This window comes from Contarinia nasturtii, unplaced genomic scaffold (assembly GCF_009176525.2).
Source record: "Contarinia nasturtii isolate CC-2019 unplaced genomic scaffold, AAFC_CNas_1.1 Cnas_scaffold_1371, whole genome shotgun sequence".
Classification (NCBI taxonomy): domain Eukaryota; kingdom Metazoa; phylum Arthropoda; class Insecta; order Diptera; family Cecidomyiidae; genus Contarinia; species Contarinia nasturtii.
Window position 1 is genome coordinate 3,453,531 of NW_022198708.1, and position 17,491 is coordinate 3,471,021.

General features: G+C 34.3%; 4 protein-coding genes across 10 annotated transcripts; 2 read left to right on the forward strand and 2 right to left on the reverse strand.

Moving 5' to 3' along the window:
* Positions 1-70: 70 nt before the first annotated feature.
* LOC116345878 (tyrosine-protein kinase Abl) lies at positions 71-11,148 on the forward strand. 7 transcript variants are annotated; one of them, XM_031775600.1, is made up of 12 exons: positions 71-181; positions 1,269-1,812; positions 1,937-2,462; positions 2,534-2,962; positions 3,070-3,316; positions 3,406-3,732; positions 3,818-3,938; positions 4,039-4,162; positions 4,231-4,304; positions 5,033-5,471; positions 5,599-5,822; positions 5,890-11,148. In XM_031775600.1, exons 2-12 carry the CDS (start codon positions 1,560-1,562, stop codon positions 7,476-7,478), a joined length of 4,353 nt encoding a protein of 1,450 aa, XP_031631460.1. In that variant the 5' UTR covers positions 71-181; positions 1,269-1,559; the 3' UTR covers positions 7,479-11,148. The 7 variants fall into 7 exon arrangements, with proteins under 7 accessions (XP_031631460.1, XP_031631463.1, XP_031631461.1 ...); XM_031775603.1 differs by lacking the exon at positions 71-181 and adding an exon at positions 197-278; XM_031775601.1 differs by lacking the exon at positions 71-181 and adding an exon at positions 215-305.
* Positions 11,149-13,062: 1,914 nt separating this feature from the next.
* On the reverse strand, positions 13,063-15,613 carry LOC116345787 (pyruvate dehydrogenase E1 component subunit beta, mitochondrial). The gene is made up of 6 exons (XM_031775469.1): positions 15,223-15,613; positions 14,332-14,493; positions 14,063-14,249; positions 13,649-13,993; positions 13,490-13,570; positions 13,063-13,355 (listed from the first exon to the last, which is right to left on the reverse strand). Exons 1-6 carry the CDS (start codon positions 15,397-15,399, stop codon positions 13,252-13,254), a joined length of 1,056 nt encoding a protein of 351 aa, XP_031631329.1. The 5' UTR covers positions 15,400-15,613; the 3' UTR covers positions 13,063-13,251.
* Positions 15,614-15,725: 112 nt separating this feature from the next.
* LOC116345788 (probable ubiquitin-like-specific protease 2A) lies at positions 15,726-16,796 on the forward strand. Its single transcript, XM_031775470.1, has 2 exons — positions 15,726-16,396; positions 16,471-16,796. Exons 1-2 carry the CDS (start codon positions 15,848-15,850, stop codon positions 16,681-16,683), a joined length of 762 nt encoding a protein of 253 aa, XP_031631330.1. The 5' UTR covers positions 15,726-15,847; the 3' UTR covers positions 16,684-16,796.
* Positions 16,701-17,477, reverse strand: LOC116345789 (DNA-directed RNA polymerases I, II, and III subunit RPABC3). Its single transcript, XM_031775472.1, has 2 exons — positions 17,110-17,477; positions 16,701-17,032 (listed from the first exon to the last, which is right to left on the reverse strand). Exons 1-2 carry the CDS (start codon positions 17,318-17,320, stop codon positions 16,791-16,793), a joined length of 453 nt encoding a protein of 150 aa, XP_031631332.1. The 5' UTR covers positions 17,321-17,477; the 3' UTR covers positions 16,701-16,790.
* Positions 17,478-17,491: the final 14 nt, after the last annotated feature.

Here is a 17,491-nt window from a genome sequence, read left to right on the forward strand (position 1 = left end):
TAGCATGACATATGGGCCCGCACCTAATCACCGAATTCACGTCGCGCTTTGCATGTATAAGTAAGAGTGGCATATATCAGACGGGGCAGTGAACCACTACATTCAACCTATAGATTGTATAGTTTATTTTGCACAAGTATTCATTCTTCCGACAGTATATTGTCCACTTCATTTTTGTTTGGTATTAAACAAAATGGTTTTTATTTCCATTTAATATTGATCTATATGTGGAATTCGCATAACAAAATACATTTTTCATATACTTTCACTTAATTAACGTAATAATGTTTGGCTAAAATAAAGTGGTGACTATTTTATGGTTTAATTGAATTTTAATTTTTTTCTCGTTTCTCTCAATCTCTCGATTGAAACGCCAAGCATTTGAATATCCCTATATATATATGTGTGTGGATATCTCTATATATTTTAAATGATTATAATAATATTCGACATCGTCGTTGAGAGAGAGTAAATACCTGAGAGTGCGGTGTGACTGGTTTGCATTTGCAATTGCATTTTGTAAAGTGAGAAATAACAGGAGAAATGATACAATTGAATTCAACATTTGAATGCATCACTAAGATTCGCAGATAACAGCTGTAGGATAAGCAATTCAACAGCAAATGCATTTTATGAGCTGTGCATGAAAATTCATAATATCGTTTTCATGTTTTTTTTTTATCGAAGCAAACTAATAAGCAAGCAACTAAGAAAGATAGAAAGAAAACCAAAATCGAAATGCACAAATTGCTGTGAGAATGTGTTATCGCTTGAAATGAAAGTTAAACAATTATTTTCCAAGTATGAATCTGTCGAATCGAATATCCTAATGCAACAACAAATAAAAAGAATAAAAGAAACGAAAGAGAGGAAAAAAAATCATTGAATTTGTGACGTATAGTCTGCATATGATTACGTGATTACTTACAAGTGAATTCTTATCGTATGTTTGTGATGTGTGTGATGTAAAGTGAATGAAAAACTTAAGTATGAATAATGCGACAACAATAGTGAAACAAAGCAGCACCACACCAATTTACCTCTGATATTTTTGAATCTACGGATATATCGTTTAATTTGGTTTTTCCTTTTTCTTTCAACACACAGACAAACACAAAAAACGATTTAAAAAAATTGAACGAAGACCAATTAGATTTCAATTCCAAACGAATTTCTCCTTGTAGTTGCTCGATGAATTTCGAATGCAAATTTAGTGCTAGTCAATTGAAGTGATTTGAAATGAATTTATGGTGGTATTTTTATTTCAGTGCATTAAATATCGAATGAATGCCGCAAAACAGCCCAAAAATGATAATTATAAGGATTGACCGTGGGTGAATATAAATGGCGTCTTGAAACCGCATACACACTTTTTTCTCATTAAAATACAACAAAAATCGAATAAAAACATAAAACTGAATAAAGAGACAAAAACTAAAAGTCCAGACGAATAAGGGAAACGACATAGAAGCGAGAGAAAGGGAACAAGAAAATAATAATAAAAAAACACTAAAATTACAAGAGGCATTGTTTTACGTGCATCAAACTTAAACACGGCTATGGGAGCACAACAAGTTAAAGAAGGAAGAGGTGCAAGTAGTTGCAATCCCATTAATACTGGACTAAATGCAAACATTGGCGCAAATAATACCAATTTGTCGGTGGCGAATTGCTCAGCAACGAACAATTCGGTGTCGGGTAGTGGTGGCACGTTTGGAGCTGGTTCTTCGTTGCGTGCAAGTCGCATCAACAAATCAAGAGTACCAAAGGAGTCAAAGAATACCGTTTTAAATGTATTCACAGAACATAATGGTAAGTAAATCTAGGTCTTTCTTCAATCCAAATCTATTGGATACTATTATAAAACTGCGTGCATGCGTACATGTATGTGTATTTAAATTCAACAATTGAGAAAAAAAATTCATTTCATCCACAGAAGCGCTACTACAACTACGTCCATTACCGCATATTCCAAAATCTCAACTACAAACACGTGATATTGATCTACAATCCGATGGAGTTTTGTCAAATATATCGAATTCAGGCACGGCCACCTTAAGTCATAGTCAACAAAATCTTGGTTTTGAGGTGGCAAATCGTTGGACATCGAAAGAGAATTTATTAGCTCCGGGGCCTGAAGAAGATGATCCACAATTATTTGTTGCTCTGTATGATTTTACAGCCGGTGGTGAAAATCAGCTAAGCCTTAGGAAAGGTGAACAAGTGCGCATACTGTCTTATAATAAATCTGGTGAATGGTGCGAAGCACACACCGATTCCGGTTTAGTTGGTTGGGTGCCATCGAACTATGTAACGCCAGTGAATTCATTGGAAAAACATTCATGGTATCATGGACCAATTTCACGAAATGCGGCCGAATATTTGCTTAGCTCTGGTATTAATGGCAGCTTTTTGGTTAGAGAAAGTGAAAGTTCACCGGGTCAACGCAGCATTAGCTTAAGGTATTTTATCTTTTTTTATCTTTATAAATTATTATGTCAGAAAAATTGATTCGATTCACTTTTTTTTTTAGATTTGAAGGACGTGTCTATCACTATAGAATATCGGAGGATACAGATGGAAAAGTGTATGTCACTGTCGAAGCAAAGTTCAATACATTAGCCGAACTAGTGCATCATCATAGTGTATTACATGAGGGTCATGGTTTAATTACACCATTATTGTATCCAGCACCAAAGCAAAATAAACCGACTGTATTCCCGTTGAGTCCAGAACCGGACGAATGGGAAATTTGCCGAACGGATATTGTAATGAAGCATAAATTAGGTGGCGGTCAATATGGTGAGGTTTACGAAGCAATTTGGAAACGATATGGCAACACTGTTGCTGTAAAAACACTCAAAGAAGATACAATGGCACTGAAAGACTTCCTTGAGGAGGCTGCCATCATGAAGGAAATGAAACATCCAAATTTAGTACAACTTATTGGGGTTTGCACCAGGTGGGGTTAATAACATTTTCACTTTAAATCCAAGATCCATGGCATAAACCAGAACACCATTCAATTTAAAAACGAAATCGTTTCTCTTTTTTTTTTGTTCTTTGTAGGGAACCACCTTTTTATATTATAACCGAATTTATGAGTCATGGAAATTTGCTGGATTTTCTGCGTTCAGCTGGTCGTGATACACTTGACGCGGTAGCACTTTTGTATATGGCAACTCAAATTGCCTCAGGCATGAGCTATCTTGAGAGTCGTAACTACATTCATCGTGATTTAGCAGCTCGAAATTGCCTAGTTGGCGAAAATAATTTAGTTAAAGTAGCCGATTTTGGATTGGCTCGTCTCATGCGCGTAATTATCTCAATATAAACAATTTGAAAAAAAAAAGAGAAGAAGATGAAATTTATATCGATCATTCAATTTTAATTTTATATACACAGGATGATACATACACTGCACATGCTGGTGCCAAATTTCCAATCAAATGGACAGCACCAGAGGGATTGGCATACAATAAGTTCAGTACAAAATCCGATGTATGGGCTTTTGGTGTTCTTTTATGGGAAATAGCTACTTATGGAATGTCACCGTATCCGGGCATTGATTTGACTGATGTGTTTCATAAATTGGAAAGTGGCTATCGCATGGAACGGCCAAATGGTTGTCCGCCTGAAGTATACGATTTGATGAGACAATGCTGGCATTGGCAGGCACAAGATCGTCCAACATTCAAAAATATTCACCATATGCTTGAGCATATGTTTCAGGTTTGTGATAGATCAACATTATCAAATTAAATATGGTATTCAATGAAAAATTGTACTGATTTTGTGTTCGATCCAATTCGAATAGGAATCTTCAATAACTGAAGCAGTTGAAAAACAATTACAAGGAAATTCGCATACAAACTCAACACCATTGATGGGTAAAAAAGCTCAAATGAGCGCACATTCCGAAAATAAGACATCATCAGGTAAACACAAAAATTGACATAAATACGAGTGAATTAAATGTTCAGATCAAGATCGAATTAACTGTGATCGCTTTTTGTTTGTTAAAATATTTTAATTAAGAACCAGGATCAGCCTCATCAAAATTATCAACATTCTCCACTGGTGGCAGTAAGGTTAATGTGCAAATGAGACGAACAACGAACAAGAAAGGTAAAACTGCACCAGCTCCACCAAAACGTACCAGGTAATCTATTCATTTTCATTATGTACTCTGTTTGAATCCCATAGAGAAATGTTCATTTTTATCCATAGTTTGTTATCAACGAACCGTGATTCAACATATCGTGACGATGATCCAAAATCGATTGACGACTTCAATTCCAATGGTACACATAAAATTGAGAAATCTTCTTCTTGCAGTAGTTTTTTATTTGATGTATTATTCAGAGGTATAGTCGGTTTTCATTTCAATATCGGTTTGTCGTGCATGTGCGCTAACAATACAGATGATCCAAAACAGCTGATTCAATTGAGTTTTCTCGTCAAGTGTCAATTTTATTGATTGAATTGAAGTTTATGTTTTGACATGAACATTACTTATGCAATATATTTTATATTTGCAAACATAAGAAAAAACTGAAGCGAACACTTGTGCTGTATCAATCTGTGAGTGTTTGACAACATTTAATACACGGTGCATCGCACATAACCAAGCGTGATCAACTAATCAAAAACTTTGTTAGAGCCGAAATATTTCCAATGACTAAATTACCAATCTTAATTGGTCTAAATGTCATCGTTGTTCGGCCACAATCAATTTTAATTTAATTCAAATAATGAAAAAGTCATTTTTAATCGACATTTTTCTTATAATATTCAGGTAACACATGTATCAAATCATTTCACCGTTATTCATAAATATTTGAAAAAAAAAACCGAAACTAATTTGAAATAGTACCAAATTTTTATTTACTTTCATAAATTTATTGCTAATCAAAATAATCAACTTACATATTAACGTAGAAAATTGTTTTTGGTAGTATTGTTTTTTTATTTCACAAAATTACGTGCGTTGATTCAAAACTGATTGATACAAATTTTCAACACTTATTAGGACTGACTAGAGAAATAGCAGCATTAAGTGGGGCACGTGGTGATTCGGAGAACGAAACGGCTGATATAACACCTGACACAGACACCGAAAGTATCGATCACATGCATCGAAATATGCAGGGCTCATTCAAACGATCAACCCCATTGATGGGAAATCGTAGTTTGGAAAGTCGCAATAATAAGCATCATTCACAAGCAAAGAAAGAACATATCTCGGCCCAACAAAATTGCAACAGCATGAATATGATTGATAATTCACAGTGCAAACAACCAATTACGGTTGGTGCATTGGAAGTGCAAAATGTAAAGCGTGCAATCAATCGTTATGGCACACTACCAAAAGGTGCTCGAATCGGTCAATATTTAGAATCATTAAAATCAAATGACGCTGATACTTCCATGGCATCGGATTTACCGCCACCTCCGCCAATGAATTCCAGGTAAGTAGCTCAAAATTAGCCACCCTCCACAAAACAAAACCTTCCCATCTATCTTGCTTTCTCTCGCTTCTAAACTCTTGCACCCTTTTTTCAAATTGTACATATTATTTTGAAAACAAAAAAATAGTAGCTTGAATTCAAATGCTGCAATGTCGCCTCGTTCAGCGATGAAAACTCAACCGCAAATGATTCGAAGTAATTCATCTGGTGGTGTCATAATGACCAATTCAATCAATTCGAATTTCAGCAAACTACAGCGGCACCGAACCACAGCTGATGGTGTGATGATATCATTTTCGTCGTTTCGCAGCACAAGCGGCAGTCCAAAGCGATCATTTAATCCATCGTTAGGTATATTTATTTTAATTTTTTTTTTTTTTTTCAATAATAAATTTATTTGGAATATTGATTTGTTTAGCCGATTTGGAATTTCCGCCACCGCCATTAGATCTACCGCCGCCACCCGAAGAATCGAATGGTGATGGAATGCAAATTTCGCAATCAACAATAACAACGCTATCAAACGATGTGGCAACAACAGAACCAAGCGTGGAAGAAGCAAGCTCACGATTCGGTGTAAGTCTACGTAAACGCGAAGCATCAACTGATTCATGCAGTTCACTTGGCAGTCCAGCAGCCGGAGCTACCAATGAAATAATCAACGATAGTATAGGAACATCGGCAATTGCAAAAAATAAGGGAAAATTGGAAACAAAACTTGTGGCTGAAATCAAAGAAAGAAACGAACAATATCAACGAAAACCAATTGGAGATGTGCCAAATACTAATAACTACCATTGCAATAGCAATAACAATAATAATAGCGTAACCAAATCAAACGATCATGTATTACAATTGGTAAATGAATTAGCTGAAACAATGAATTTACCAAAAACAATGGGTGATTCAAGTGCGGCCAATAATTTTAAAGCTCAATTGAAAAAAGTCGATTCGAATAAAAAGTCACATAAGACAACGGCAGCAACCGGATCCACATCATCGGTGTCAGATAGTTCGAATGCTGTACCGTTTGATTTTAAATCAAGACTGCGAAAAGTTGAGAATAACAATGATAACGAATCGATGGAAACCACATCCGATTATCGTAAAATGCTCGACAATGATAATACAGAAATACGTGGCACCGTTTCGAAAAAATCAATTTCAAAACGGAATTGTGATCGAATCGGTGGAACAAATAATGATCTAGAATGTGTGTTGAATAATGGTAAAAAAACAACAGCACACAATGAACCGAAAGTGATTGATGGAAAAAAGACTGACTTTAAAACGGACCTTTCTGATAAGGATAACAAAGATAAACGAGACGGAGATTCCAAAAATAATACAACGACCAATGAAGATGAGGACAAACGTCGAAGTACCGGTAGCATAAGCAGCTTGAAAAAATTATGGGAAACGAAAGAAATGTCAAATAGTGAATTGTCACAGATACAACTTAGCCCAAAGTTGGCAACAAAATCAACATTGAGCAATAATCATAAGGGCAACAATGATGAAGAATTTGATGCATTGAGTGCAAATAAAAAGCCGGCCGTTCCAACAAAACCAACGAAATTGGTTAGCATCTATGCGACACCAATTCAAGTGAAATTGCACACTGATTCGGCCACATCACCATCATCTTCCACATCGATTACGGCTATGTCAAACAATAGTACAACACAAGTGAGCCGGGAAGCGATTTTAGATCTTATTCAAATATTGGAAGGCACATTGAAAACGCCAATCAATTCAATTTCAGCATCGCAATGGCTTCAATTAAGCGATAAACTTAACATTTTACAAACATCGTGTGTAACATTTGCTGATAAGACTTCAATGGCACCACATTCAAAGTTTCAATTTCGTGAATTGGTGTCACGCGTTGAGAATCAATCGCGTAGCCTACGATCGGCCGGCAGCAAAAACACACAGGACAATGAAAAATTGGTGTTCGAAGTTGGGCAGTCATTAAAGCAAATATCAAACGCTCTGCATCGATAAATTCATTGGTTCTGTTTCTTTATCAGCACATCATTAAAGATTTAATTTAAAAACAAAACACATTTCTTACGGAACCAATGTGCAACCATGTTTGCTCAATATATACATGAACACACTTTTGGAAGCTATATTTTTCATGATTGATTTTTTTTTAATTTTGACTAAAATTCAGTAGTTTTCACAAGAAACAAAATGCAAAAATAATTTTATGTAACCATTAATGACAATTTAATAAGTATTTATAACATTGTGATCTGCATGCTCTTCTACTAAAAACAAAATGAAACCAATAACAAACACTCGAAGAAGAAACTGACGAAAATGATTCGTGTCCAATGCTGATTTATAGCTCAATGAACCGAACAAAAAGAAAATTACGTTGATATTTACAAACAAACAAAATGTGTGCTCCAAAAACAAATGATCAAAGTTTATATGGTTTATTTATATAGTGAATTCCCAAAATTAAAATACGATTCGCGATGATTTAACAAACAAAGTGAAGCAGAAATATAAACATAACATTGAAGCTCACATCATTCTAGTCTTTCATAGTATCAAAGGGAATTGACAACATTCTCGTTTAACATATATAGATAGAGGGAGGAGGGAGAAAGAGAGAGAGAGAGAAAACGAATTCTCCAGCCAAGTAGTTTGTGATGGTCATTGATTCATAATAATAACATTTTATTAGTTGTACGTATTCATCATGAATCAAATGATTTTAACGATCGTAGTTTCTATTTTTGATTGAACTTTCGTTGTACACAATTCTCCGTGCTGTTGTATTTAAAAGTGTCCGAAAGCATTTGGCATGCACTAAAACTTTGCATACAAATTGCAAACCGATGCTTTTGATGCGCAGCTCAATGTTGTACGAAACAATGTTCCAATTTGTTATCGGCAAAATCAAATTATTTGGATGAAGAAAATGTAAAAATATTCACGTGACAAGCTAAGAGAAAAAAAAACTTGAGTCAAATTACAACTGGAGTCATGATTTATTTTTTGTTCCATTGTTCTTCTGCGAATATGGCTCCTAAATCATTTTGGAATCGCATTACTCTTTTCGTCCATATTCACTGTTTTATAACCAGTTTTGGCAGAAATTCATGTTGCTTGCTGTTTTTTATGACCACAGTTGTAATATGATTTCTTTTATATGCAGCCTGCCAACGCACGAATTGTATTTATTATTATTTTTTTATACTCACATAGCAATTTTTTTAGTATAATTTTTAAACCATTTAAATTATATATATATTCGTCGAATCAAAACAAGAGTAAAACAAAAGTGAATTAATAAATGCAGATGAACATAAAATAATTTACAATCAAACAAAATGAAATAATAGTTAATGATATCTTGAACCTTGTGTGCTCATAGAAGTTTTTAAGTCTGTCGTATATTTTCTTTTCCAAGTATTAACATATTTAAAAAGTTGCATCTCCGCCGATCGGTTTCTCCATTTTCCATATATACATATATATTTTTCTTTTAAATTTTGAATTATTAAGTTGTAAATGATAATTTTATTTAAAATTTAAAAAAATCCGGAATCAAATCAATCCAATACATACTCAAAGTCCAAAGATTCCATCCCCATATACAAAACTGAATCAATAAAGACACACAAAAATACCGAAATAAAAAAAGAACAACAATAGTAGAAGAAAAAAGAAAATAAAAAGCCAACCAATCTCTAGTTATCATAAGATATTTGCTTAACGAGGATGCATCTGTATTATTAAACTTAAGCGCTTATGCCAAATATTTCAAAATTGGTATACATATTTTAATACATTAATTATTAATACGTAAAAAAATCATATTTGTAATTGTCAGTATTGTCGCATCTTTCGAATAAATTCATTGAACACATGCAACAGAAAAATGTGAGAAAAAAACACTTAAATTCTAGTAAAACACCCAAAGTTAATTGACGCAAAAAAAATCCCTTAAATTTGCTTAAATTTCATAAATTACAGACACGCATGAGCTAATTTTACAAAGTTTTCTGCAAACTCTTCTATAATTACATAGAAAAAAGAATGCAATTTTTATAGAATCTTCAAAATTAAATTTTCACAATAACATGTGTTAGGTTAGTTTTGAGACTAAATTCAGACGTCCTCCATTTGAACAACAAATATAAAATATTAAATTCCTTTTTATTGGTATAAACCTATATTCATAGGCTATCGAATAGCACATTCTGCGTCAAACCTTCAAAATCATGGTCTGGACAACTGATTTGTCGATTTCTTTCAACTTTCTCTCGAATCTTCCAACCAGTTGTTGCTCGTTTCAAGTATTTTGGATCTTCGCCTATAACATGCATCCAAAAACAGACTAGAAATAATTAATTTAGTGTTTTTTTGTGAAGTTAAACAGATGGTGCTTTTTTCTTGGAAATGCTACTCCTTAAGAAGTGGAGGTTTTACCGTACGTTACAGCACTAAATTTTCGTCAACCTTTCAAAGAAGATCCCACCATACAAACACCCGTTTATCAAAGTTCGGTTCAACGACGTCTCTAGCCTTATATAGTAGTGCCCTAAACCACTATATAGCAAAAGAAACCACTTGCACTTGATTCGTGGCTCAATTTGGGGATGAATGTTTCACCGTCCAAAATCATGAATTTTTCAGTGTAACATGCGGTACGTGAAGTAAACACACAATTTTTGACGACCTTTGGAATTTTTCCGTAACTTATTTTGCTGATGATCGTGTTCAAATTTGGATGTACTGTAACCATAAGAATCACCAAAAATGAATTTTTGCTTGACCAACCCGGTTTTCGGTTCTTGATGACAATTTCGAAAGGTTTGAGCACACAGATTGGGAATACGACCGTACTTTTTGCTTTCTCCAGAATCTTCATATTCATAATAAGTCCATGAAACACGATACATGGTTCGAAGAAAGATTGGTTCATCTTTAGACACATGCAGAATTTGTTTTGAACTTAGCTGTCTAAAACCATTTGAGACACTTTTTCGTAAATCCAATTTGTACGTCATCACGAATGAAAATTTTTGTGCAAATTGTATTTGACAGTAGAGTAGGAGTCCCGTTAAGTCTCCTATGTGCTTTGGTTGATAGTTTTGATTTTGTTTATGTAGCGCAATACACGCCTGAATTTAGTCTCAAAACTAAACTAACACGTGTTATATTTTCTTCTCGCTAGCAATGCATAGTAGTGTCTTTCTGTCTCGACATGCTTATCCTTCATCATTCGATTATAAAAAAATATTTTCACATTCATCCCTCTAAAAGAAAATCATTTTTTTTAAATCAAAATGGATGGACTAATGAAATACCGAAAAAAATGAGTATGCAGATATTATCCAAAATGCGATGTTCAATTGAATTTGAAAGTCTGATCAACGAAAAATATCCAACCATTTTTTTGGTTTTTTAAAGGTGAAGAAAAACAAAAAAACAAATGTGTCTTTTTAATGAACATGCTCGTTTTCGAAAGCGATCTCTTTGAACCAAATTATCAGTATGAATATATAAGACAAAGGAAAATTCAATGAAATTTGTACTTTTACCTCCTACAGATAACAAGATTGAAACGAAATGATACTGTGGATGAGAGGAAGAGAGATAAAGATATTATTGTATGAAAGTGAATAAAAGAAAAGGATCAATTCCATCGGAATTTGTTTTTTTATTTATTGGAGCATGAAGCTCAAGAATGGGTTAATGCGTTACTTTTTTCAACATTACGTTATTTGCGTTTTTCGGCCGGATTTTACCGTGCTTCGGCCAAACTAAGCCGCTCTTCCAACTCTCTTGCAAGCTCTTCGTCGCGTTCCTCGGCTTTTTTGGCGCATTCTTCGAGCTCTTTGTTGCGTTCGAAGAGCTCTTTGGCGCGTTCTTCTGCCTTGCTACCGAGTCTCCGAGAGTTTCATATAAACTCGCCTTACAATAGCCAAATGACGCCTATTGATTCAATCACGATTGGTATTCGCTTACTATTCAATAGGTATCACATAGCAAGTTTATATGAAACTCTCGGACACTCGGTATAGAGCACTCAAATAGTTAAAAAGTCCAGATCGTGATTTAGATGATATGGAATACGATTTTTTTCATTCTGATTTCACCAGGTAATACAGAAAATTGTGTAGTATTTGTAAATCGAAGAAAAAAAAATTATTTATTTTTTTCATTTTTCGTGAATTTTTATCATAGGACGAGCCTAAAAGTGTCTTTTACATGTATTTATATGCAAACGTCATTCTCTGAACTTTAGAAGAATCCCCCTACACTAATGTAAGAGGAACTAGAAGAAATGGTGAGGAACTAGAAGAAATGGTTTGTGCATTGGATAAATTTCCACTATTGTATATTAAATAAGACATGAACCACCACACATTTTCATTAGTTCGATGTTTATAGGATAGATACAGCGCCATTCAATGTCTGACAACTATACTTGTCCTATGATTTTTATCATCTACATGATATATAGTCCGCCTCGCTCATAAAAAAATCCATTTTGTCGGCGTAAAAACAAAATTCCGATTGTTGCAAGCAAAAGAACTATAGACAAACTTGAGAGCAAAAACACGACATATCGCTTATTTACTTTTGCTCGGATATTGAATATGTCGTGGTTTTGCTCTCAACTTTGTGTGTCGAATTTTTGCGCTCGATTATGGTATTGTTTTTCTCCAAACAAAAATACGTGCTATTTTTACGCATAAGAAAATTGAGTGTTGGTTTTACTATCAGGCTGTCATATGTCTATTTCGTGTGTATCATTTTCGCGTGACACGAAGTAGACAGATGTACATAGTCACATGTAAATAATCAGAGCTTACCATTTGAGTTATCCATTGATTCGCTCTTTAAAAAAAAACAATTGTTAACAAATCAACAAAATAAATCAACGATGTCAGAAAAATCGAAGAAATCCTGTCAAGGCAAAGACACATTTGAGCGCATTAATTTTTTGTATCAAGCCGCATCTCAAATCACATCTAAATCAAAAGTTTTATCTTCTTATTATGGCTTACAATGTAAAATAATCTCAAAAAAGTCGTTGCAGCGAATGTAAGCAATTTCTTTCCTCAACCAGAAAATATCGGCCATTTGAAAAAAAATTACATTTCCAAAATTTTGGCAGGGAACCGGAGATGAAACGAACGATGTGCAAACAATGCGGTTTAGTTTTGAAGCCAGGTGTATCAGCTGAATTATCCATTGAAGATGGCAATAGAGACGATGTGAATTCATGTCTAATCAAGTGTGGCAAATGTAGTACAACCAAACGTTTTAATATAAATTCAAAATATAATTTATGGCTCGATTCACCAGATGCCATCAGTGATGTAATAAAACCGAAATGAAATTTTGTCAAATGTAACGATGCCATAAGCTCCGAACTTTCATTTTCAATGAAAATGTTTGAATTTAATTTTGGCACACGAATAATGTTATCTTCATCATGTGATTGCATAGATTATTGTTAATTTTAAGAGTTTCATTAAGTCTCTGGTTATACTTACTCAATATTTTCTATTCCGAAATAAAAATAAGAATAAAAAACCATATAAAAGAGAAAAACTACATTTGGCTATCGTTGTTTTTTTTTGTAATGTTTTCCGCATTGTTAATTTCGGACGAATTTTATTCGTCCAAAATTTCGATGAATATTTACATACGCCTCAACAAATAGAGACTTAGATGTGACAATATCAATTAAAAATTTCGTCAGACATGCCTTTAATTTTAAAAATTTGCGTCGTTCGCGTATCTATTTAACATTCAAAACTTTCTTAACGGCTGCCACTACATCTTTAGCTTGAGGCAAAGCAGCGGCTTCTAATGACTGAGCATATGGCATTGGGACGTCAGCACCTAATCAGATAAGAGAGATGATTATATATAAATTTTGTATACAAGTATGTACATGAAACGGTCAGAGATAAGTGTTATCAAGAAAGTGACAGAGTAAAAGAGAATAAATCATTTTTTTTTTAATAAAATCGTACCAGTTACACGGACGACTGGAGAATCGAGGTGGAAAAATGATTCGTGTTCCATTATTCTAGCGCAAATTTCAGATCCAATACCTTAATGAAAAAAAAAAACAGCAAAAATGTTAATATTCTTCCAGATGAATGAAATGGGCGATTGAAATAAAAACATACCGCTTTGTGGCCAACCGCCTTCAACCGTGACAAGATGATTTGTTTTTTGAACAGATTGGAAAATCGTATCCACATCAAGTGGTCGCACTGAACGCAAATTAATGACTTCAGCTTCGATTCCTTTGCCAGCCAATTCGTTGGCTGCTTGAAGTGCTGCTTCGACCGGTCTTGAATGAGCAACAATTGTAACATGTTTACCGGGCCGTTGAATTTTTGCTTTGCCAATTGGTAATACAAATTCTTTGTCCAATACTTGATCCGTCACCGGATATGAGACACCATAAAGCATTTCATTTTCCAAAAACACAACTGGATCGGGATCACGAATGGCGGCTTTCAGTAAACCTTTACACATAAAACATCAACATTTATTCAATCATAGATGTAAGCGAAAAAGCAACCGAATTGCCTTACCTTTGGCATCTTCACTGTCATATGGTGAAATGACTTTTAATCCAGGGCAATGAGCATACCAGGCGGCAAAGCATTGTGAATGTTGGGCACCAACACCAGCTGCAGCACCGTTTGGACCACGGAAAACAATCGGCACATTGACAGTACCAGCTGACATGTAAAATGTTTTTGCTGCCGAGTTAATCACCTGATTGTGTGTTCATTACACGTTAGAATCAAATGGAGACAGCAAAAAAAATTGCGAAAAAAGCAAGTCGAATGATGTTTACCTGATCGATGGCCTGCATTGAAAAGTTGAATGTCATGAATTCACAAATTGGTCGAAGGCCGGCCATTGCAGCACCAACAGCAATACCAGCAAAACCCATTTCAGTGATTGGGGTATCAATAACACGCTTATCACCATATTTTTTCCACAAACCTCTGGAAACCTATTTTTCAAAAAAAAAAAATCATATTAGAGTTCAACGCTACATTTTCAATTCAATATGGATCATTCGATAACTAAATGCAACATAATCAAAAATATATTGCTATATTGATTACGATCACAATTGAAAGAACATCAAACATTATACTTCCTATTGATCGATACTATAGATACTTGATGATTGTAATTGAAAGTACGATTGAAGGTTGATTTCAATATTCGCGCGAATTTGTTTGTAACGATTAATTTTAGGGGTAAAATCACAAAAAAAATTCGAAAAAATTTCATTCAAATTCGATATAAACTGGATAAAAAAATTGCAGAAAATATCATACATTAAGAATGTACTGTGTGTTGTTTTGAAAATTCGAACGAAAAAAAAACGATATAGAAGAATCAGCTGTCAAATAAGATAGTGACATTACATCAAAATACGCGTTATGTAACGGGCACAACCAATCAAACGAATGTCCCAATAATGAATTAAATCACATATCACATGTGAACTGTGCAGAGGGGTGCATGTTATAACATTTGTCGAATTCTATTGACATTGAATAACCCCAACGTATAAACCACAAACTTTTCACTCACGTATGTTTACGTAATCGCATGGTACGTTCGTAGATTTTTTTTTGTATGTAATTTCACTGTACCGCATCAGACCACTTAATCATCTTATCACTTGAGACATAGTCTCTGGTTGATGGAATTGAATATTATCTTTTACCTTGTATGCACCATCGTATTGGGCAACTTCTTCACCTAAGATAAACACACGTTCATCTTTTTCCATTTCTTCGTCCATTGCCTGATTCAATGCATCTCGAACGGTGAGTTGTTGTGCAGCCAATTTATTCGATGTGGAAAAAGCGCGACGAGTCAGCATACGCACGTTTGACAACATTTTTATGGATGATTTTCGGTTTTTCAATTATTTTCGAAATGTAAGGAGATGCGTATATTCAAAAATCTTAAATTGAACTGCTCGACACGAAACGTACGACGACGATGCACAACACGATTTAATTTATATTACAAATTGTTTGTGCTGAAACAAGTGAACCAGCCTGTCGGAAGAATCGTGGTTCGTACTGACTGACATATGTCACGGAATGTAATGATGTCGAATACGATTTTATATCACACGAACTATATACATAAATCGATACTATTCAATCGGCGTGAGTTTGTACACGTTCACGTAGCTTTACTCTATATTGCATACAATGACATTTCTGACAGATGAATTTTAACAGTTCAGCAATATTCGAATTCGAGTAGAATGATTTGTGTTTACAATAAAAAAATAATCATTTAACGTAATTTATTATTAAAGTAGGCGCTTATTTCAAATGACAAATCGCAACCAAAATTCTGAGGTTCTTTTAACCTATGAAAACATACAAATTACCGAAGATGATTTAAAATGTTTGAAAGCGTCCAAATATTTCAATGATAAAATCATAAATTTTTACTTGAAATACATGTATCGCACGTTATTGACTGTCGAACAACAAAGTAAGGTGCATATATTTGATAGTTTTTTTGCTGAAGCATTAGATCAAATGGATGAAAGCCGCACAATTCGATGGTTGAGACGCGTCAATATATTTGAAAAGGACTACCTATTGATTCCAGTTAATGTCGACGAACATTGGTTTATCATGGTCATTTGCTATCCGATGAATGTAGGATTTTGTCATAGCTCAGTACTTCATCGACCTCGAATACTCACACTGGACTCAATGCCACATCATTCCCAAGACAAAATGAAAACATTGATACGACTTGTACACAATTTCATACGATGCGCCTGTGTAGTTCAGCTGAACATGACAGCGGAACAAATTGGAAATCTATCGATACGAATGCAAAATGTGAACGTTGATGTAAAAGAACAAGTAAGCTGCGTTTTACACAATTTTTTTAAAAAGAAATTCCTTATCTATATATAAATATATTTTCTTTTAAATAGTCAAACAATTTCGATTGTGGCATTCATCTGCTGCTGAATGCAGAAAAATTTTTGATTGACTCATTCGGGATATCGGAAAATGTCGCCAATGCAGGCGTGGAATTTCGGTTAAGTCAGGCCCGAGCAAAACGACCTGCCATACGAAACCTTATCAGACGACTCATTGAAGCAACTGAAATTGAAAATGCCGTGTCAAAACCTTCGATTGCATGATATAAAAGATTCAAACGTTTACGTCATTAAAACTTCTTTAAATGTAATTTATTATACTTAAGCAAAAAAAAAAAGAAGGAAAATACATGAAGTATGCAATAATTTGATCAAAATGCTAATTTTTTCATTAGAAGATAAATGTGTTGATCGACTTCGAAGCCATGTAAATTGTTTGCATCGCCTTGAAGTCGCATCAAAAGACCACCGTATGATACATATGCTGATAATCGACTGGATGCCTCATTATGTGCTTCATCACCTTCAATTCGGTAAATCTTTCCGTACATTACATATTCAAAGCTATCAGCACGTGAATCTTCTGTTTCGATTGGATTGTATTCACCGCTGTCTGTTGACATAAATCAAATTCAATATTATTAGCATCATTGTTTTATTTAAATTAATGTGAAACAAAAAAAAAATTACCTGGATAACCATCTTCGCGCAGTGTTGTGGCGAGAACTAAACGAAATTTATCACCCAATTCCATGGGATAAAGCCATGAATTGATGTCCAAAATCAAATCCATTTTGAATGATTCGGATTCACAATGCAAACGACTAACACGATCGAACTTTTTACCTTCTGGATCCATGTCTTTCACATTGAAAATATCTTCAAATAAAACTCCGGACATTTTGCTCGAAACAAATCGATCTGTTTGTAAAAAAAAATACGTCGCAGCAAATGGGATTGTTTTTATCTTGAAAATGCTGTAAATCGTGGTTATAGCGGCCTGTAAGTATTTCACGCGTTGTGTTCAAAAGTAGACATTTACACTAATGGCATAAAATGTGACATTTGTCGT